General features: G+C 44.2%; 2 protein-coding genes across 2 annotated transcripts in view; one reads left to right on the top strand and one right to left on the bottom strand.

Annotated features, from left to right (window-relative positions):
• Positions 1-5,989, top strand: part of CDCA7L (cell division cycle associated 7 like) — a 53,516-nt gene extending 47,527 nt beyond the window's left edge. The window contains exons 5-10 of the mRNA XM_007111559.4: positions 897-968; positions 1,103-1,273; positions 2,029-2,154; positions 3,095-3,244; positions 4,269-4,405; positions 4,925-5,989. Coding sequence (XP_007111621.1) covers positions 897-968; positions 1,103-1,273; positions 2,029-2,154; positions 3,095-3,244; positions 4,269-4,405; positions 4,925-4,955 — 687 coding nt within the window. The 3' untranslated portion in view covers positions 4,956-5,989. The remainder of the gene's footprint in view (positions 1-896; positions 969-1,102; positions 1,274-2,028; positions 2,155-3,094; positions 3,245-4,268; positions 4,406-4,924) is intronic.
• Positions 5,990-5,994: 5 nt separating this feature from the next.
• DNAH11 (dynein axonemal heavy chain 11) overlaps positions 5,995-16,516 on the bottom strand; it is a 326,309-nt gene continuing 315,787 nt past the window's right edge. Inside the window, 5 exon segments of the mRNA XM_055085043.1 lie at positions 5,995-6,254; positions 7,243-7,383; positions 7,835-7,947; positions 14,170-14,285; positions 14,371-14,553. Coding sequence (XP_054941018.1) covers positions 6,007-6,254; positions 7,243-7,383; positions 7,835-7,947; positions 14,170-14,285; positions 14,371-14,553 — 801 coding nt within the window. The 3' untranslated portion in view covers positions 5,995-6,006.

Genomic DNA, 16,516 nt, shown 5'->3' with positions numbered 1-16,516 from the left:
GTCCGGAGCCTGTGCTCCGCAACGGGAGAGGCCACAACAGTGAGAGGCCCGCATACTGCAGGAAAAAAAAAAAAAAAATTCTTACCAATCATCATCGCTTTTAGTATTTTGTTATATTATTTTCTTTTTAAAAACCATAATTTAATGATACTGTATATGCAGTCTTATTATATGTCTAATAAGTTGCTTAAGAAAATATAAAGCCTACTTTGGGGTATAATTTATCCAGAGACACATTTGTGTTCAGCTAAGAGAAATTTTTAGCGTCGTATCTCTCTGCATCTTTAAAATAAGAACTATATTCATGATTTTTTAGTGACACCCATACCTCTGTGTAAGTCTAAAACTAAAAGGAATCCTAATTAAATTGTATGATTGGCACGTTAATGCCTGTTACTTGGTGTTCTTAGGTGTTTATTTGGGAATATTTTCATAAATTATTTTTATTGATAAGAAATTAAGCAACTTAAAGAATCAGTGTTTTGGAGCTCTGAACAACTGCCAGAATGATCTAGTTGGGCCTTTTCTGTTGTGCACATGATGAAACTTGATTCAGGTGGGCAAAATGGTAGGTTCCAGGGTCACACTGCGAATTAGTGGCGCAGTCATGATTCTAACCTCATGCTCCAGGCCTTGGACCTTCCAGGACAGTTTTCATCGTGTCTTCTTCCTTCTACCTAAGGAACGGGCATAGATTTTATTCCTGTCATGCTATCAGCATCTCACCTGCGTAGATAAAAATCTTTACATGTGAGGTTAGATAAATAACAACTGCTGAGATCTTATGTAAACTACAAGTTTCTCATGGCTGCAAACTGGAAGACTTGTGATAACGTGTTAGATGAAGTAGATGTGGCGATATTTATGCACGGTCCTTTCTTTCTCCTGAACTTCAGCTTGCTCAGTTATTGGCGGAATTGAACTCAATGCCAGATTTCTTCCCGGTCCGAACCCCGAACTCAGCTTCTGTAAGTGGAACTCCTTATATGTATTGATTCCAGTACTCATGCATTGATTCCAGTACTCATGCACACAGTCGGTTGCTAGATGGCTTTCATTCCAGAAAACAGCCGGTTGTGTGTGTCTGTGCTCTCACCTGCAGAAGAAGAAAGCAGTGAGGCGGGCCTTCTCAGAGGGACAGATCACACGGCGCACCAACCCGGCCCGGAGCGCACGGCCTCCCGAGAAGTTCGCCCTGGAGAACTTCACCGTGTCGGCCGCCAAGTTCGCAGAAGAGTTTTACAGTTTCAGAAGAAGGAAGACAACGAGCGGGGTATTTTCTGACTATAATGAACCAGTGCTTCTTTGTCTAAGCCAGCGGTCCTCACACGTGAGCGTTCATCACAGCCCTCTGGGGGCTCGGTGAGAGTGCTGAGGTTCTGACTCGGTAGGTCTGCAGCAGCTGAGAAGTTGCATTTCAGCCAAGTTCCCAGATGCTGTGGGTACTCCTGGGACCGCACTCGGAAAAGAACCCCGGGCCTAAGCTTGTGCTTGGTTTAAGCTGTAGGCCGTGAAGCGGGTCCTTCCTCTAAACCGAGCGATGGTTAGGACCCCAGCTTCATCTCCAGTGGAGGCCGTGAAGGGCTGATAAAGGCTGCAGGTGGCTTCGTGGTTTTGCTTGTGGGCAAGTACAGTGATGTCTCTGGTCTTTCTGTTTAGGAATGGGGAGTTTGGAATGCTTTGAGTCTAGAGCAAGACACTTTGGATCCTTCCTATTTGTGGCTTTGGCTGTTCAGTGTGGGTCACTTCCCCGGCCTCACAGAGCTTGCAGCAGGTGACCATTCACCGGACAGGGAAACCCTGAGCTTCTGGTTTATCGTTCTGTGTCACCTTGCTATCAGGGAAGCTTGGCATTAAGGATAGGAGCTCAGCAAATGACTAAAACGTATGAATGATTTCAGGGAAATAGAAGAGGGACATAGTTAACATTCATGATCCTAGAGCTCTGAGGAGTTTAAAACGTCTATAATTTTTTTTTTAACCGCCCAAACCATCTAATGCCCAGTTCTGCTTTGGCTCATTCTGCAGGGGAGATGCCAGGGACATCGACGACGCCGCTGTGTATCCTCTTTTCGGCCAGTGGAGGCCATCACTGAAGAGGACTTGGAGAATGTGGCCATAACTGTTCGAGACAAGATCTATGATAAAGTTCTGGTAAAGTATATCTGATGAATAATTCACATGAGCGTGACTTATACTGGGAGTCCCAGGCACTGGTATTTGAAATCCTGCCTTGTTTTAAACTGTATCTGGGCTTACGCACTTGTGCCATCCCCCCAGGGCGCAGAGGTGGGCTCCGAGTTGGAGCAGCTATAACTGGGAAAGGGGAGACGGCTCAGTGCAGTATTTCTTATCAGGAGACAGGTCTCTCTGGGGGATGCATATTATCTGTGGGGGGAGGCAGGGGTGTAGTCTGGAAAAAGCACAGTTGTAATTGTTCTATTTTAAATAGTTTTTATGTTTTAAACGTTGAAAAAAATAATACGCTTTTATAACCAACAGAAATATATTTCCAATGTATTATTAACACATATTTTATATAACCAATAGAAAATAAAGTTTGATAGAATATCTTTGATAGGTACGAAATGTGTGAAATTTTTTTTTAAATGGTAATGTAGAGGATGGCTTTGTGTTGTTTTGCATCCTTTTTAGATAATCGGACAGTGTCTTAAATACTATTGAAAGGTTTTCAATTTAATTGCCAACGTTTTAAAACCAGGAGATTTTATCCTGAACATAACCGGATAGCTAGGAACTGGGTTGGAGCCGTGTGATGCTGCCCAGGGCTTAGCATCACTCAGTCACCTGTCACCCCTGTGGGCTCTGGTCTTTCCCATCATTTCTGTCCAGCTGATCATTTCATTTCTTCCAGGCTCCCTGCTCAGTGTCATCTGCCCTAAGAGGCTTCTCTGGCCCCAGAACTAAAAGTGCTTACAGGCTGCCGGAGAGTGCCAGTGTTTGTACCTGAGACACAGCACTGCTCGATTCTCGGGGAGAGGCAGGGCTGCTTCGTGCACTTAGGATGTCCGTGTGGCCTCGTGGGCCTCCCCCTCCAAATCCCATGTTCACCACTCACCGCCTTCTGCCTCAGGGTAACACTTGCCACCAGTGTCGGCAGAAGACCATCGACACCAAGACGGTGTGTCGGAACCAGAGCTGCGGCGGGGTGCGAGGACAGTTCTGTGGGCCTTGCCTGCGGAATCGCTACGGGGAGGACGTGAGATCGGCGCTGCTGGACCCGGTAGGCACAGTGCTCGCCTCGGCCTGAGTTGTATTGGTGAGGGGAGCGAGCTCAGGACGGGGCTCCTGGGCCCTCTATCGGGTACCTGTCGCTGCAGAGCTCTGGGTTTTGTAGACCCCCTCACCACCCTCCTTTTCATTCTGCCTCTTGAGACTGGCAGCAATGAAAAAAGTAGGGTTTCCTGCCCTACAGATAGGACCGGAGAAGAGAGTGCGTTTTCGCTTTCCAGGGTCAGAGGCAAGCTTTCTTAGAGTTAGGGTTTGTACAGGCGAGCCCGTGTCCCTTTCCTCCAGCAGCGTCCTTTACCCTGGATTTGCCGGGGCCAGGCCCAGGGGGTGGGTGCACCGCGGGGTAGGGTGCTTTCTGTGCGCACCTGCGCTGCTCTGAGATGTCATGTCTGTTAGTGCAGTTTATTTCAGTTGTTATTCTTTTAGCCGCCCAACACCTTGGTTCTCTCTGTACAATGAGGTAATACATAGGATGATGGTTAGTGTGTATGCCCTTGAACCTGGGCAGTCTGGCTCCAGAATCTGTGCTCCTAACCACTGCAAGACCTCTTATGCATCAGTCATGGGGGTAAATAGACTGTCCCTAGTTTGCAGGTGAATGTAAACTGCTACTCAGGTTGAGTGATTCGAGAAACCCTGTGCTCTCAGAAGCAGGGCCGACCTCCTCTGGGCGTGTGACCTGTGAAGTTGTAAGGGGCCCTGCACTTGCTCTGATACCTGAAATTCTCCAAAACTTTTTGAACATATGTCTACCAATTACGCACCTGGTCCTGTTTAAAACCAACACGTTTCAGTGTTTCTGCCTGCGTGATCTGGGGTGATCAACCTTTCTGGACCTTTCTGAAACGTGCGAGAGGAAGGAGACGTTAGTACCTGTCACAGGGTGAAGGATTATCTGAAGCGTCTCACGTGATTAAAGATTGGTGGAGAGGCTGAGTGATCCAGGCTCAATCAGAAGCTCATCTTGCGGGAGCCTGTTGGTAACGGGGGCATTTCTGCTGCCATTGCTTCCCTAGGGTTGGGTGTGTCCTCCCTGCCGGGGCATCTGCAATTGCAGTTACTGTCGGAAGCGTGATGGTCGCTGCGCCACAGGCATCCTCATTCATCTGGCCAAGTTTTACGGTTATAATAATGTTAAGGAATATCTGGAGAGGTAAGCCTCACAAATCAAAGACAGAGGTTGTAATTCCCGGGTGCAGCAGGGGAGACCCTCTAGGCAGGTACGGGGTTTGCCTTGTTTCAGTCTGATTCTTAGAAACCACCTTGAGTGCCAGTCATCCTGCGTCTGTTTGCATTGGGCAAGCTCGAAACTGGTATTTTCCCTATCGGGGAGTTCCCTCCTTTGCTAGACTTTCCCCCTGATTGCCTCGAACAGTGAAGAGTCTACAAGGCAGGCTGAGGGAAAGCTGCGAAGGCCCGAGGCAGCGCTAAGGAGAGGGGAGGCTTGGGCCACGCGCACTCGGACGAGGAGGCTGCGCGTAGGGACGCGGGAGTCAGGCGAGTGCCCCTGGGGGCCGGCCCACACCGCTGTGCGTGCGTGAGGAGTCGGGCCTGAGCTGGTGACAGGAGAGCAGGTTCGGGCTTGGTACTCCAGGGGGTGGTTGAGCCCCTAACCTAGGATGCTGTGTGTGCTTTTGCCTCCGTCCCACTAACGCGTCCCATTTTTTCTCAGCTTACAAAAGCAGCTGGTAAAAGACAATTAAGAGAAGAACCAGCCAGCTCACCACGGAGGACTCCGGCAAGACATGCCATTTGTGCCTAAGATTTCTTATGGTTGTGTTTGTATACAGAAATTCTTTGTAGATCTAAATACTATTTTTTTTTAAAGATTGTTTATATACTTCAAAAGATTTCTCAGGAAGACGCGAGAGGAATCGACAATACATGTATATGCAGGCCTGTTTGTTTATAGATTGAATTGTGAAAAGCATCTGCAGCTGATTAAAAAAATCATAGTTTAAATGGGGTAGAGTTACCCCGGAGGAAACATTGTGTAAGCAGCTCTTGCCTTTGTTGCCTTGATCTTTTACCTCCCACCCAAACCAGTCCCTGGAGGCCAGCTTGTGACAGGGGTTACATCCCCTTTAAGTTTACCTTATCACAAGTGACCACAGTTCAAACTGCCCTGGGTCGTCGGAAATTTATATTGAAAATGTTCCCGTAAATTACAAGGTGCAATTACCCGTAGATCTTGAGTTTTATTTTTGTTAACACTTGAACAAAAAGTGGACTGTCAATCATGTTCCGGACACTGGAGGGCTTCTGGCCAGCAGGAGCGGCTGCCTGGGGCCAGTGGCTTCTATATTTTAAAAGAATATAAAGGCTAATACTTTTTAGAGATTTTGTTTATCTACAAGAACTAGGCTCCCATGTGTATGGACCGGGAGACGTCCAACCATATTGTTTTTTGAGGTTCAATGGAACTTTGATGAAAATGTGATCTATATACTCTGTACTCTTTTGTGTTGCAGGAAGCGGGAGGCCAGGGTACTGGGGAGAGCTAAAAATGAACAGATTTTCAGTAGGGGTCCCTTCTTTTTTTCTACATTTGCTTCTTTTTGTCCCCCTTCTCTACTTTTCAGAGATGGTGTTTGTTTAAAAACAACGAATGCACGTTTTAAGTTAGTTACTTAAAAGGTACATAAGCTGGACTCTGTTTTATGCCTCTCAGTAGAATAAACGACCCTGCGGGAACAAGGACATCTCCGCGGTGCTCCGGTGAGAGAAACAGAAGCCCCTCTGCAAGGGCCGTTCTTACGCCTCCAGCAGGAGGGCCACACCTGCCAGGACCCATTTGGCCGCCTTTTCTTTGCTCTTCAACCTGAAGGTCCAGACATAGTTGGAGCCCCTCGTTTTGGTTTTGTACACAGGGCACTCGTAGGTGTGTTTGGTTTCCTGTCTGTCCACGGGTATGGCTTTTGCAAAGATGACTGGCATTGCAGACCTTAACTCCTTGGGGTAGGCGTCCACGATGGCTCCTGACCGGCTGTCCCATCTGGCACCTACAGCATAAACCCAAGGGTTACAACCGTGCTTTATGTTGGTACTGAGCCTCTATTTGTTGTAGGCAATAAACATTCCGGTTTTGTCACTTCACTCCTCGTCAGTGGCTTCCTTAGCGAGCTGGCCTGTGACTGAGATGGGGAGGTGAAGGTACTTGCTGCCCAGGGGCCACGCATACACTGTAAGCAGAGACTCTTGCTCCTGTGAACAGTGAACTAAATGATTTGTATTCAAAAGGTGTAAAACTTACTTACTTACATGAAAACAGATTCTGTGAGAGAGAATCCAGATGCAGTAAAGCACACTAGTTTGTCCTTCCTTTAAAAAAGTGAATCTGCATCCTTAGGGACAGTATAAGACGTGTCCAATTCATCACATTCCCTCCCCACTGCACCTTTTTTTCTTCGTCTAAGTTCAGGTCACTTCTTGTTTATACCACCTACCCCGCCTTTAAAGCACGTGCCACAAGTGTTCAGATGTTGAAAGTGAAAAAGGAGCATCTTGGCAGAGACTTGGAAAGCATTTCTCCAAGTGCCCTTTAAGGTAAGAGGACGTGTTCTACAAGATAAGATAAATGCATGGGTGAATGAATTTGGAAAATACTGCATATTCTACCCCTTCGCCCAGAGATTCACAATATGCGTTGGCATCTTACAGGCTTAGAGAAATCTGGTATTTTACCACAAGAGTGAAGTTAACAGTTTTTTAAAAAGGAGAAGAAAGATTTTTGCACTGATTAAAAAGCAAAGTAAATTCATTGTATAGGTCTTTAAGTGATTGATAGCCATGGCCTTAAAATTTGGTTCACATTGGACACACATCCTATCTATCTTAGCATTTAAATTGTTTGAAAGCTGGAAACGAGGTAAATAACCACCAGTGTGAGTGCTGAGAAATGGAATAAACAAAGGACAAATACCAACTTGAAGCTGAGTGAGAAAGGTTCTAACTGCGATAACCCTACATGCACTCTTTGGGACATCTTACCTTCCATGAGGAGCCCGTGGAGGTATGCGCCTTCCCTGGGGGGGTGCCCATAATCCTCCTTCGTTTTTTTGGTAACCTCAACAGTCAAGCACATTTTATCCAGTGGCCACTCGTTTTTTCGAGCCGTGGTCTGCATGATTGCTTTGGGAGGAGGACGGACAGGAATGGAGTAGGATAAAGCCATAGACAGAAGGGTCCCAGGAGCCACCCGTATAAGCTGAGCATCTCCCTGAGTGAGGCGTGCTTTGGTCCCACAGGGTGTTCTTGGTCACTCCACGTGGCTGCACTAGGGCAGGGGTGGGAAACGAAGGCCTGCAGGACCACCGCCCTGCTTTGGCGGATGGAGTTTTACTGGAACACCTATGCCCATTTGGCTTAGGCTCTGCCGTGCCAGAGTGGAACCGATGTGAGAGGCCGGCAGCCCGTGACGGAAAACGTTTACCGGGGTGAACCCCATTCCACCTCTCCTGGCTGCTCCTGTCCTGCCTGGCATTTTGTTTCCTCGGTAGTGGCCAGGGCAGGGGGAGTGGCTGGGGTTCTGCTAGGGGCGTGACTCCGTCAGCATCAGGGGCCGCCCTGCCCCAGCCCTTACCAGTTAAGAAGGACTGAGGGTTGAAGAAGCCAGAAAGCCACACCACAGCCGGAAGGGCGAGATCTTGTGTCCAGGTATCCAGTTCCCGACATCGCAAGAGGAGGTCATTAAACCTGGTGAGTAGAAGGTAAGCAGAAACAGACTTGCTTTTTGGTAATAAAGTTTTTCAGTAAGATTAGAGTCCGCCGAGGGGGCGGTAGGGGTGAAGGGTGGTGGTAGAGAGGTCCACAACTCATAACCAGTGAAATCGTTGGCTGACGATTTGCAGAACACTGTCCCTTTAAAGGGCTAGATTATATGTCCCGTTGAGATCGGGCACAAGAAACACTGGGAAATGTGACACAAAAATTCGCCTCCGTTTATTCAACCACTATTTTATTTACATTCTCCCAGTGATACGTGGTGACCCTCCACAGGTGATCCGTGTATGATCCGGGCTGACAAATGCCAACACGGAGGTACACAGGGTGCACAGGGACACACGGGAAAGAGCACCCCTATGTGTCTAAGGATGGCGAGGGGAAGGTGCAATGACTGTTTTAAGACCAGAGTTGCCAGGAAAGGCTATTAAGGGGAACCAGCCATCTTCCCTCCAAAGCCTGTGGTGTGAGAAACTGCTGTTTTTACACAGGTTCTCTCATCCCGTGGGCACAGCAATTAGGCCAGGTAGGAAGTATCTAAAATTTACCTGTGAGGAAGCCAGCTCACAGAAGCTAAGGAAAAATGAACTTTGATAAAATGAGGAGATACTGAAATGTAGGTTGAAGGGCTGCTAAAAACAGTAGGGAAATGGAGCAGGGGTCGGAGATGGAGCACAGAGAGAAGAGCCCAGGGAAAAAGGCAGCAAAGCAGTTCTCCAGGGTGAGGGCCACCCCAGGTAGCACTGACACCTCCTGGGACCTCGTTTCGTTCCGAGTTGCCAGGGAAGCAGGGTTGAGTGAGACATCATCCCGACAGACCACCACTTGGAGGAAACGTCTGTCTGAGATTGGGCCGTGAAGGAGGAAAGGCTTTTAAACGTTCACATTTAAAGTTGGGTCACAAGGAAAATTCCTGCCAGGTTACAACATGGCCCTGGGCCTTGCCCCATATTAAATTCTTTCAAATGGCTGGTTTTAGGGAAAACATACTTGATGATAGATCCCACAAAGAAGAAAGGCAAGGAACAGGAAAAGCAAGGATAGCAAGAAGACTTTTTAATCTCAAAATGTCACAAGAGGATAAACATTGCAGCCACAAGTTTTTCTAAAAATGAGTGATTGTGTAACAAGATTATGCATTAAATAGATACGGTAAGAAAAAGTGAGGAAATTAAGTTGGAAAAATCTCAGAAAAGGCAATTATAGAAATGAAAGCACAAAGTAAGCAGCGTAAGGCAGAATAGTTTAAAAAAAAAGAGCAAAATGAAATGGAAAAAAGGGGTTAAAGAGAGTAGAAATAGGATGAATGCTGAATGAAACAGCACACGTTTAGTAATACAGTTCTAGAAAATATGAGTTTTCCTAAGTTACACATTTGAATCATTATAATCAGGGACTCATTATAATCAGGGACATACGTTGCAAGAAAATATGACACATCATGATCAACACTAAGATATATCTTAATGTGGACTGGAGACAGAATCCTCTGGACAGCCAGGAAAAAATAAGAAGTCTTTATATAAAGGGGAAAAAAAAATTATGTTAGCTTCAGACACCTCCACAGCAGCATTTAATCAGAATAGAACGATGCCTACAAAGTCCTCCGACAACGAATGGGCTAAATTACTTTTATAACCAGCCAAACTGTTATTTGAGTATGAAGACAACTGATTATATGGCATGAAAAACCACCCGCAAATCCAATAAACAGGAAGGTATAGAGAACCCAAAAAATAAAAATAAGAGGAATCTGAAATCAAGACTTTTAATACACATGTTTAAACTTGTGAAAGAAAAGAAAAAAGGGTGGCAGTCATAAAAACAAAATTACAAAACTAGGTCAGGTACTTTCCCCTCCCCTCAAAATAAGCAGCGTGAAACTAAACATTCAAGGGGAGAAACAGTAGGCAAGAGAACAGGAGACAAGTGAAGATATAATGAAGATCAGCCAGAACTGACAAACTCAACCAGAACACACGGAGGGGGACACACAGATGGAACATGAGAGTTCAAGCAGATGAAGAGAATGGCAAGGGCAATATCTGGGGAAAGAAAGGCTAAGAATTTTACAGGGTGGAAGCAACTGTGGCCTCCCGTTTGTAACAGCACACAGTACCAAGTAAGATGCATTTTTAAAAGACCACACCTAAATACAGCAGTAAAAATTACAGAGCATTGATTACAGAAGATTGATTAATACAGGAAGGGTCAAGAGAAAAAAACGTTAGAAACCTCCCAGACGCGATAACTTAGTTGTGAAGGAATGACAAGTATTTATGAAAGTTCTGAGAGAAAATAATCATATCTAGACTTCTACATACAGGTAAACCATTAATCGAGTGAGGAGAGGGCAGTAAAGAGAATTCGGACACAATACCATCTACTCCCCACCACGTACACTGAAAGCCTGCTGTGTACTTCCTCCTCTAGGGCAATGAAGAGGGGATCCAGGACAGAGGAGCCCCGGGTGAGGTGCGCACAGCACGCAGGCTGCTGCTGGTAGTTGTTTCAGTGATGATGAGTGGCATTTTTGCATTCTGTAACTGAAGGTTCCAGAGAAAATCTGACTCAAGGCATGCTCGATTCAGCAGCTCAGAGAACCTCAAGCCCAGTTTCTTTCCTTTCCTCTCTGCCTTTTTCAGTGCTGACTACATGGCCCCAATGTGGCCTGAACTTCCTGAATTTATGCCAACTGGAAAGGGGCTCACTTTTATTTTAGGATTAAAAGTAAATAGGACCCTGTGCCAAAGGCGTAAAAGATGAGAAAGAAAAGGAAGATACAACAGAAATACAGAAGTTTTGCAAACATCTCTCAGGGACCATGGCTTTGGTGGCTGTAATGCAGCAGGGCAGTTCTTACCACATCTAGGGCTGATGGCATGGCCTCTGGATATGCTCTTTGTGGTGAGAATAAAAACATAGGTGGCTGGGCTTTAAAATAAGTCACCTGACATGATTTTTGAAAGTGCATAGTAGCTGAACTATGACAACTCTGTACAGGTGACACAGGTAAAATAAATTACAATGTTGTATGCTTTTAACATTATTTTTCTGAAAGATCTGTATTCCACACCACAGGAGTTTTATAACTGCATTTTCTCAAACATATGTCAGATTCACCACAGGCCATCTTTGCAAATGACCTTGACAAAAAGCATCCTAAAAACATTCCCAAGGGACAGTCTGTCAACAGCAAAAATAAGTCCTGAAAGGTCTTTTTGTCTTGAAGTTATAGAATCTCATGACAAAAGTTTAAATGGTTTTACTTCTGTTTGTCATGTATACAAATTACTTATCTATAAATCACTTACACAGAAGAATTAATACTTGGATTTTCTTGGGAGAAACATGAAATCTGTCTCAGTCATCTGTCAAGTGGAGATATTAATAACAGGCAAGAGAACAGGAGACAAGTGAAGATATAATGAAGATCAGCCAGAACTGACAAACTCAACCAGAACACACGGAGGGGGACACACAGATGGAACATGAGAGTTCAAGCAGATGAAGAGAATGGCAAGGGCAATATCTGGGGAAAGAAAGGCTAAGAATTTTACAGGGTGGAAGCAACTGTGGCCTCCCGTTTGTAACAGCACACAGTACCAAGTAAGATGCATTTTTAAAAGACCACACCTAAATACAGCAGTAAAAATTACAGAGCATTGATTACAGAAGATTGATTAATACAGGAAGGGTCAAGAGAAAAAAACGTTAGAAACCTCCCAGACGCGATAACTTAGTTGTGAAGGAATGACAAGTATTTATGAAAGTTCTGAGAGAAAATAATCATATCTAGACTTCTACATACAGGTAAACCATTAATCGAGTGAGGAGAGGGCAGTAAAGAGAATTCGGACACAATACCATCTACTCCCCACCACGTACACTGAAAGCCTGCTGTGTACTTCCTCCTCTAGGGCAATGAAGAGGGGATCCAGGACAGAGGAGCCCCGGGTGAGGTGCGCACAGCACGCAGGCTGCTGCTGGTAGTTGTTTCAGTGATGATGAGTGGCATTTTTGCATTCTGTAACTGAAGGTTCCAGAGAAAATCTGACTCAAGGCATGCTCGATTCAGCAGCTCAGAGAACCTCAAGCCCAGTTTCTTTCCTTTCCTCTCTGCCTTTTTCAGTGCTGACTACATGGCCCCAATGTGGCCTGAACTTCCTGAATTTATGCCAACTGGAAAGGGGCTCACTTTTATTTTAGGATTAAAAGTAAATAGGACCCTGTGCCAAAGGCGTAAAAGATGAGAAAGAAAAGGAAGATACAACAGAAATACAGAAGTTTTGCAAACATCTCTCAGGGACCATGGCTTTGGTGGCTGTAATGCAGCAGGGCAGTTCTTACCACATCTAGGGCTGATGGCATGGCCTCTGGATATGCTCTTTGTGGTGAGAATAAAAACATAGGTGGCTGGGCTTTAAAATAAGTCACCTGACATGATTTTTGAAAGTGCATAGTAGCTGAACTATGACAACTCTGTACAGGTGACACAGGTAAAATAAATTACAATGTTGTATGCTTTTAACATTATTTTTCTGAAAGATCTGTATTCCACACCACAGGAGTTTTATAACTGCATTTTCTCAAACATATGTCAGATTCACCACAGGCCATCTTTGCAAATGACCTTGACAAAAAGCATCCTAAAAACATTCCCAAGGGACAGTCTGTCAACAGCAAAAATAAGTCCTGAAAGGTCTTTTTGTCTTGAAGTTATAGAATCTCATGACAAAAGTTTAAATGGTTTTACTTCTATTTGTCATGTATACAAATTACTTATCTATAAATCACTTACACAGAAGAATTAATACTTGGATTTTCTTGGGAGAAACATGAAATCTGTCTCAGTCATCTGTCAAGTGGAGATATTAATACCAGTTCTACCCAAATCATTTGGATTAGGAGAGCTTATTTGGAAGTCAAAGTACAGGAAAGAAAAAGAAAGCAACAATGAACAAAGAAATCTATACATGTTATTAAGCAAAAATAATCGCCGACTGTAAACAAAACAAAACTACTGTGGATTAAAATGAACTACATTAAAACGTCTAAAGGAAAAAGTATTGACTTTACGTTGTGTTAGAAACACCAAAAGTGTTTATGTTACAACATCAAGAGTCTTCCTAAAATAATAGGAACTGTACAGGGATGAACATGGGATAAAGAAAACTTAAACCAAGAGAAGTCAGAAAAGTTTGGAAAAGCAGCAGCTAAGAAAAATACAGAATTTAGGAAGCACAAAATAAGACGGTGGAGATAAGTCTAAAGTTATTGCTATAAAATTTAAGTGTAAATATAAATCCTTTTTTTGATTGGAAGTATAAAATCTGATTCTAGATATTCACAGCATTAACAGAAATCCAGCGAGGCTTTGCTCACCCTTCCCTGCTGCAATGCTTTGCTGCCATCTGTGGCATTTCCACAGGGCACCTTTGCTGGGTTTGCGCCCCCCCCGAAAACCCCTGTGTGCCTGGGGGGGGGGCAGTTCCAACGTGCAGTCACTTGGAATTCTAATGGGACCTTCTAGTTTAAGGATCAGCATAGCATTCTGGTTCGTGGAAGAAAAATTTAGGAAAGTGAGAAGAAAGAATGTCCATGTGGAAAAGCCAAGAACAGAGCCAGCCTTGTGAAACTTCCGGTGCTGACTACCCAGGCTGAGTTGTGGTTGGAGACAACACTGGCTTTCAGGGAGCTGTGAATTTCTGTCCCTGGCTTTGTGGCACGTCACTGCGGTCACACCCCCAAGTTGAAGGCAGTCTGATTTACCTCATGCCATTTTAGGAGTTCGCTGTGAAATGGCATTAGTAATCACTGGCTTTGAAAATAAGGATATAACATGATGTGAGGGTTAACTTAAGGATGCCTCCCGTGGCCATTTAAATCCGATCCACTCGAGGAGGGAATTCTGTTCTCCACATTTTTCAGATGAAAAACTGAAGCACAGAGGCCAGGTATTTTGTCCAAGATCAGACAGCTATTCACTGAGAAGCAGAATTTGAAGCTTGCTCTGAGCCTGACTTTTAATTGATTTTTGCCTCTCACTCAAGTGAAACCGGTGGTGGTTTGCACAGTTATGGCTGAACACAATCACAAAGTACACTTTTCACGGTTCCTATGAGGCATAATTCCGAACGCCAAACCAGCCGTGAGGCTGGCGACGGCCAGCAGGAGCAGGCGTGGGGTGCTTACCACTGGGCCAGGCCATAAGTAGACGGGTACGCCAGTTTGCTCCAGCTTTCTGGTACTGCATCGTGACTGAGCGCAGACTGCTGGGCTTCCATATCAGGACACAGCATCAGCTCCCCCTTGCAGGGAGAAAAAAAGGCCACATCGTGAGTATCTTTTAATGTGTTCATACGAAGGCTGCTCTAGTTTCACTTTTAAACTTACCTTCAAGGCAAGGTCTAACTGTTGAAGTGACACCCGGATTTCCCGAAGGAGAATATTCATCTTCTCACATTCTTGGAAGCAAACAAGGACATAGGGGCTTCTATTTGGATTTTTGTGCATTATCTCTGCCATGTTGAACTCCTCTGGAAGTTTCTCCAAAATGTCATCCAAGACATTCTTAACCTTAAATCATTAACAAACACAAAGATTTAGCTCCTTTCTATTTCATTTTTGGTCACGGTGACTATATAGCCTCTATTTTTTTTTTTTTTTTTAAGTCTAGCACTATATCATACAACTCCCAAAGATGCTTGCTAATGAGTTTAAAAGATGCCTACTAACTCCCAGGAGGGGGGCAGAGTGGCACCGCCAACTCCCTCAGCTCCCTCAATCGGTGCAGCCCCTCCCCTCCTTGATATCCCACAGTCTAGTCAGGGAGGTGCTACTGTTTGTTTGTAGTTTACTTACTGTTAGCATTTAGGGAACATAAGAACTCTCTCTCATTGACTACATTTCATTTGTTTGTAAAGACATGATCAGAGGATGGAGAACCCCAATATTTGGGTAGTCCATTTTGCAATCTGCCATTTTAGAAAAGTTATTTGAAAAGTCACATGAACCAAAGATGCCCTTTACACTTGAGTTAATTCTGGTGACTCTGCGATGCTGCCCTTGCAACTGACACATCCTAAAATCTGGGGGCAATTTGGATCAATATTTTCAACAACAAGGAAGCCTCTGTCTTTTGTAGCTGTTGCCCTAAAGAAATGAAGGATTTGTTCACTGAAGACGTGCATATGTACATAGTACTCCGATGTGGTTATTTATTCTAACGATGCAGTTTTACAGAGCTGGGAATACCAACCAATACCTAAGAAGGACAAAAGATTGTAAGACATTGCCTGTCTTCAGCCTCAGGCAGCTTTCCCTCTTTCATTTATTTCTCGCATTATTGCCTGTGGCTCTGACGTGATGCGTGCAGATTGCTTTATTAGCACCCTGGCAGGTCATTTGTCAGATCCTGAAATCTTGAGCTTATTTACAGCAGCAGTACAGAGTATGAAACACAGTGCTGTAGAGAACTTAGGTCAAAGAAAGGCTTTGGGACACAGCTAAAATCAGGTTTCCTTCACTGGCCCTTTCTAGCTGTCTGGCCTTGGGAAGTCGCCTAAGCTTATCTCCAAAATAGAGATTCCGCTACTACTCAGAGCTGTTGCAGATTAAATTGGCATATTTGTAAAGCACTTTCTATAGTGCCTAGTATATAAACACCTAGTAGATGGTGGTTGGTTCAACCAGTCTGCTTGTAGGAGATGCTGAGGCATCTTTACCTCATTTGCTTTGCATTTTCTGGTTTAATGATCAGCTGCCTCCCTGGAGAGATTGAAGCCCCAGAACTAGATGAAGACCTCATCCACCTCTCTGCTTCTATTAACACTATAGATCTTCCCAAATGGATGGATTTTTAAATTCGTTCATCTTTTTAAAAATCTAAATTCGTATAGGGAAGATGTTAGTATATAGGATAAAACGTGCTGTAACAAATTCTAAAGCTTCTAAATTTACAAACAAGTGTCTCAATGAACGGCCTCATTTCAAGAAATAACTGAAAAATTTCAAGAAATAATACGGCAAGTTCCTGGGACCTCACTATAATTAGACCTGATGTTTATTGTGTTTCCACACACTGAATCCTTGATTGATAATTCTGAGAGAAATAGAGGCTCATTTATTGAGGGAAAAATAAACTATTCAGGTTTTAAATTAATGAGGAGTAAGATTTTAACCCAAAGGTAAAAAAAATTATTTGATGTCCATTTCTCATCCCCGTCATTCTACGGTAATAAGAACCTTCAAAAGAACGATAATGCCAGTCTCCCAAGAAAAGGTGAAAAAAGACACTAACAAAATGACAGAGCCAAAAACACACTGAATGAAAGGCAAGCCACACGTGTGGAGAAGATATTTGCAATACGTACACCTAACAAAGGACACACATCTGAAATAAAAGAGTTCTTACAAATCAGTAAGAAAAAGACTGACAACCCAATTAGCAATTGGGCAAGCAAGTGCAACAGGTACTTCACATGAAAGCGTATCCAAACGGCCATAAGCCTATGAAAATATGTTCAGTATTATTCCTTAA

The sequence above is a fragment of the Physeter macrocephalus genome, chromosome 5, assembly GCF_002837175.3.
Source record: "Physeter macrocephalus isolate SW-GA chromosome 5, ASM283717v5, whole genome shotgun sequence".
Taxonomy (NCBI): Eukaryota; Metazoa; Chordata; class Mammalia; order Artiodactyla; family Physeteridae; genus Physeter; species Physeter macrocephalus.
Note: the sequence above shows the minus strand (reverse complement) of the source record. Positions and strands in the feature narration are given on the sequence as shown.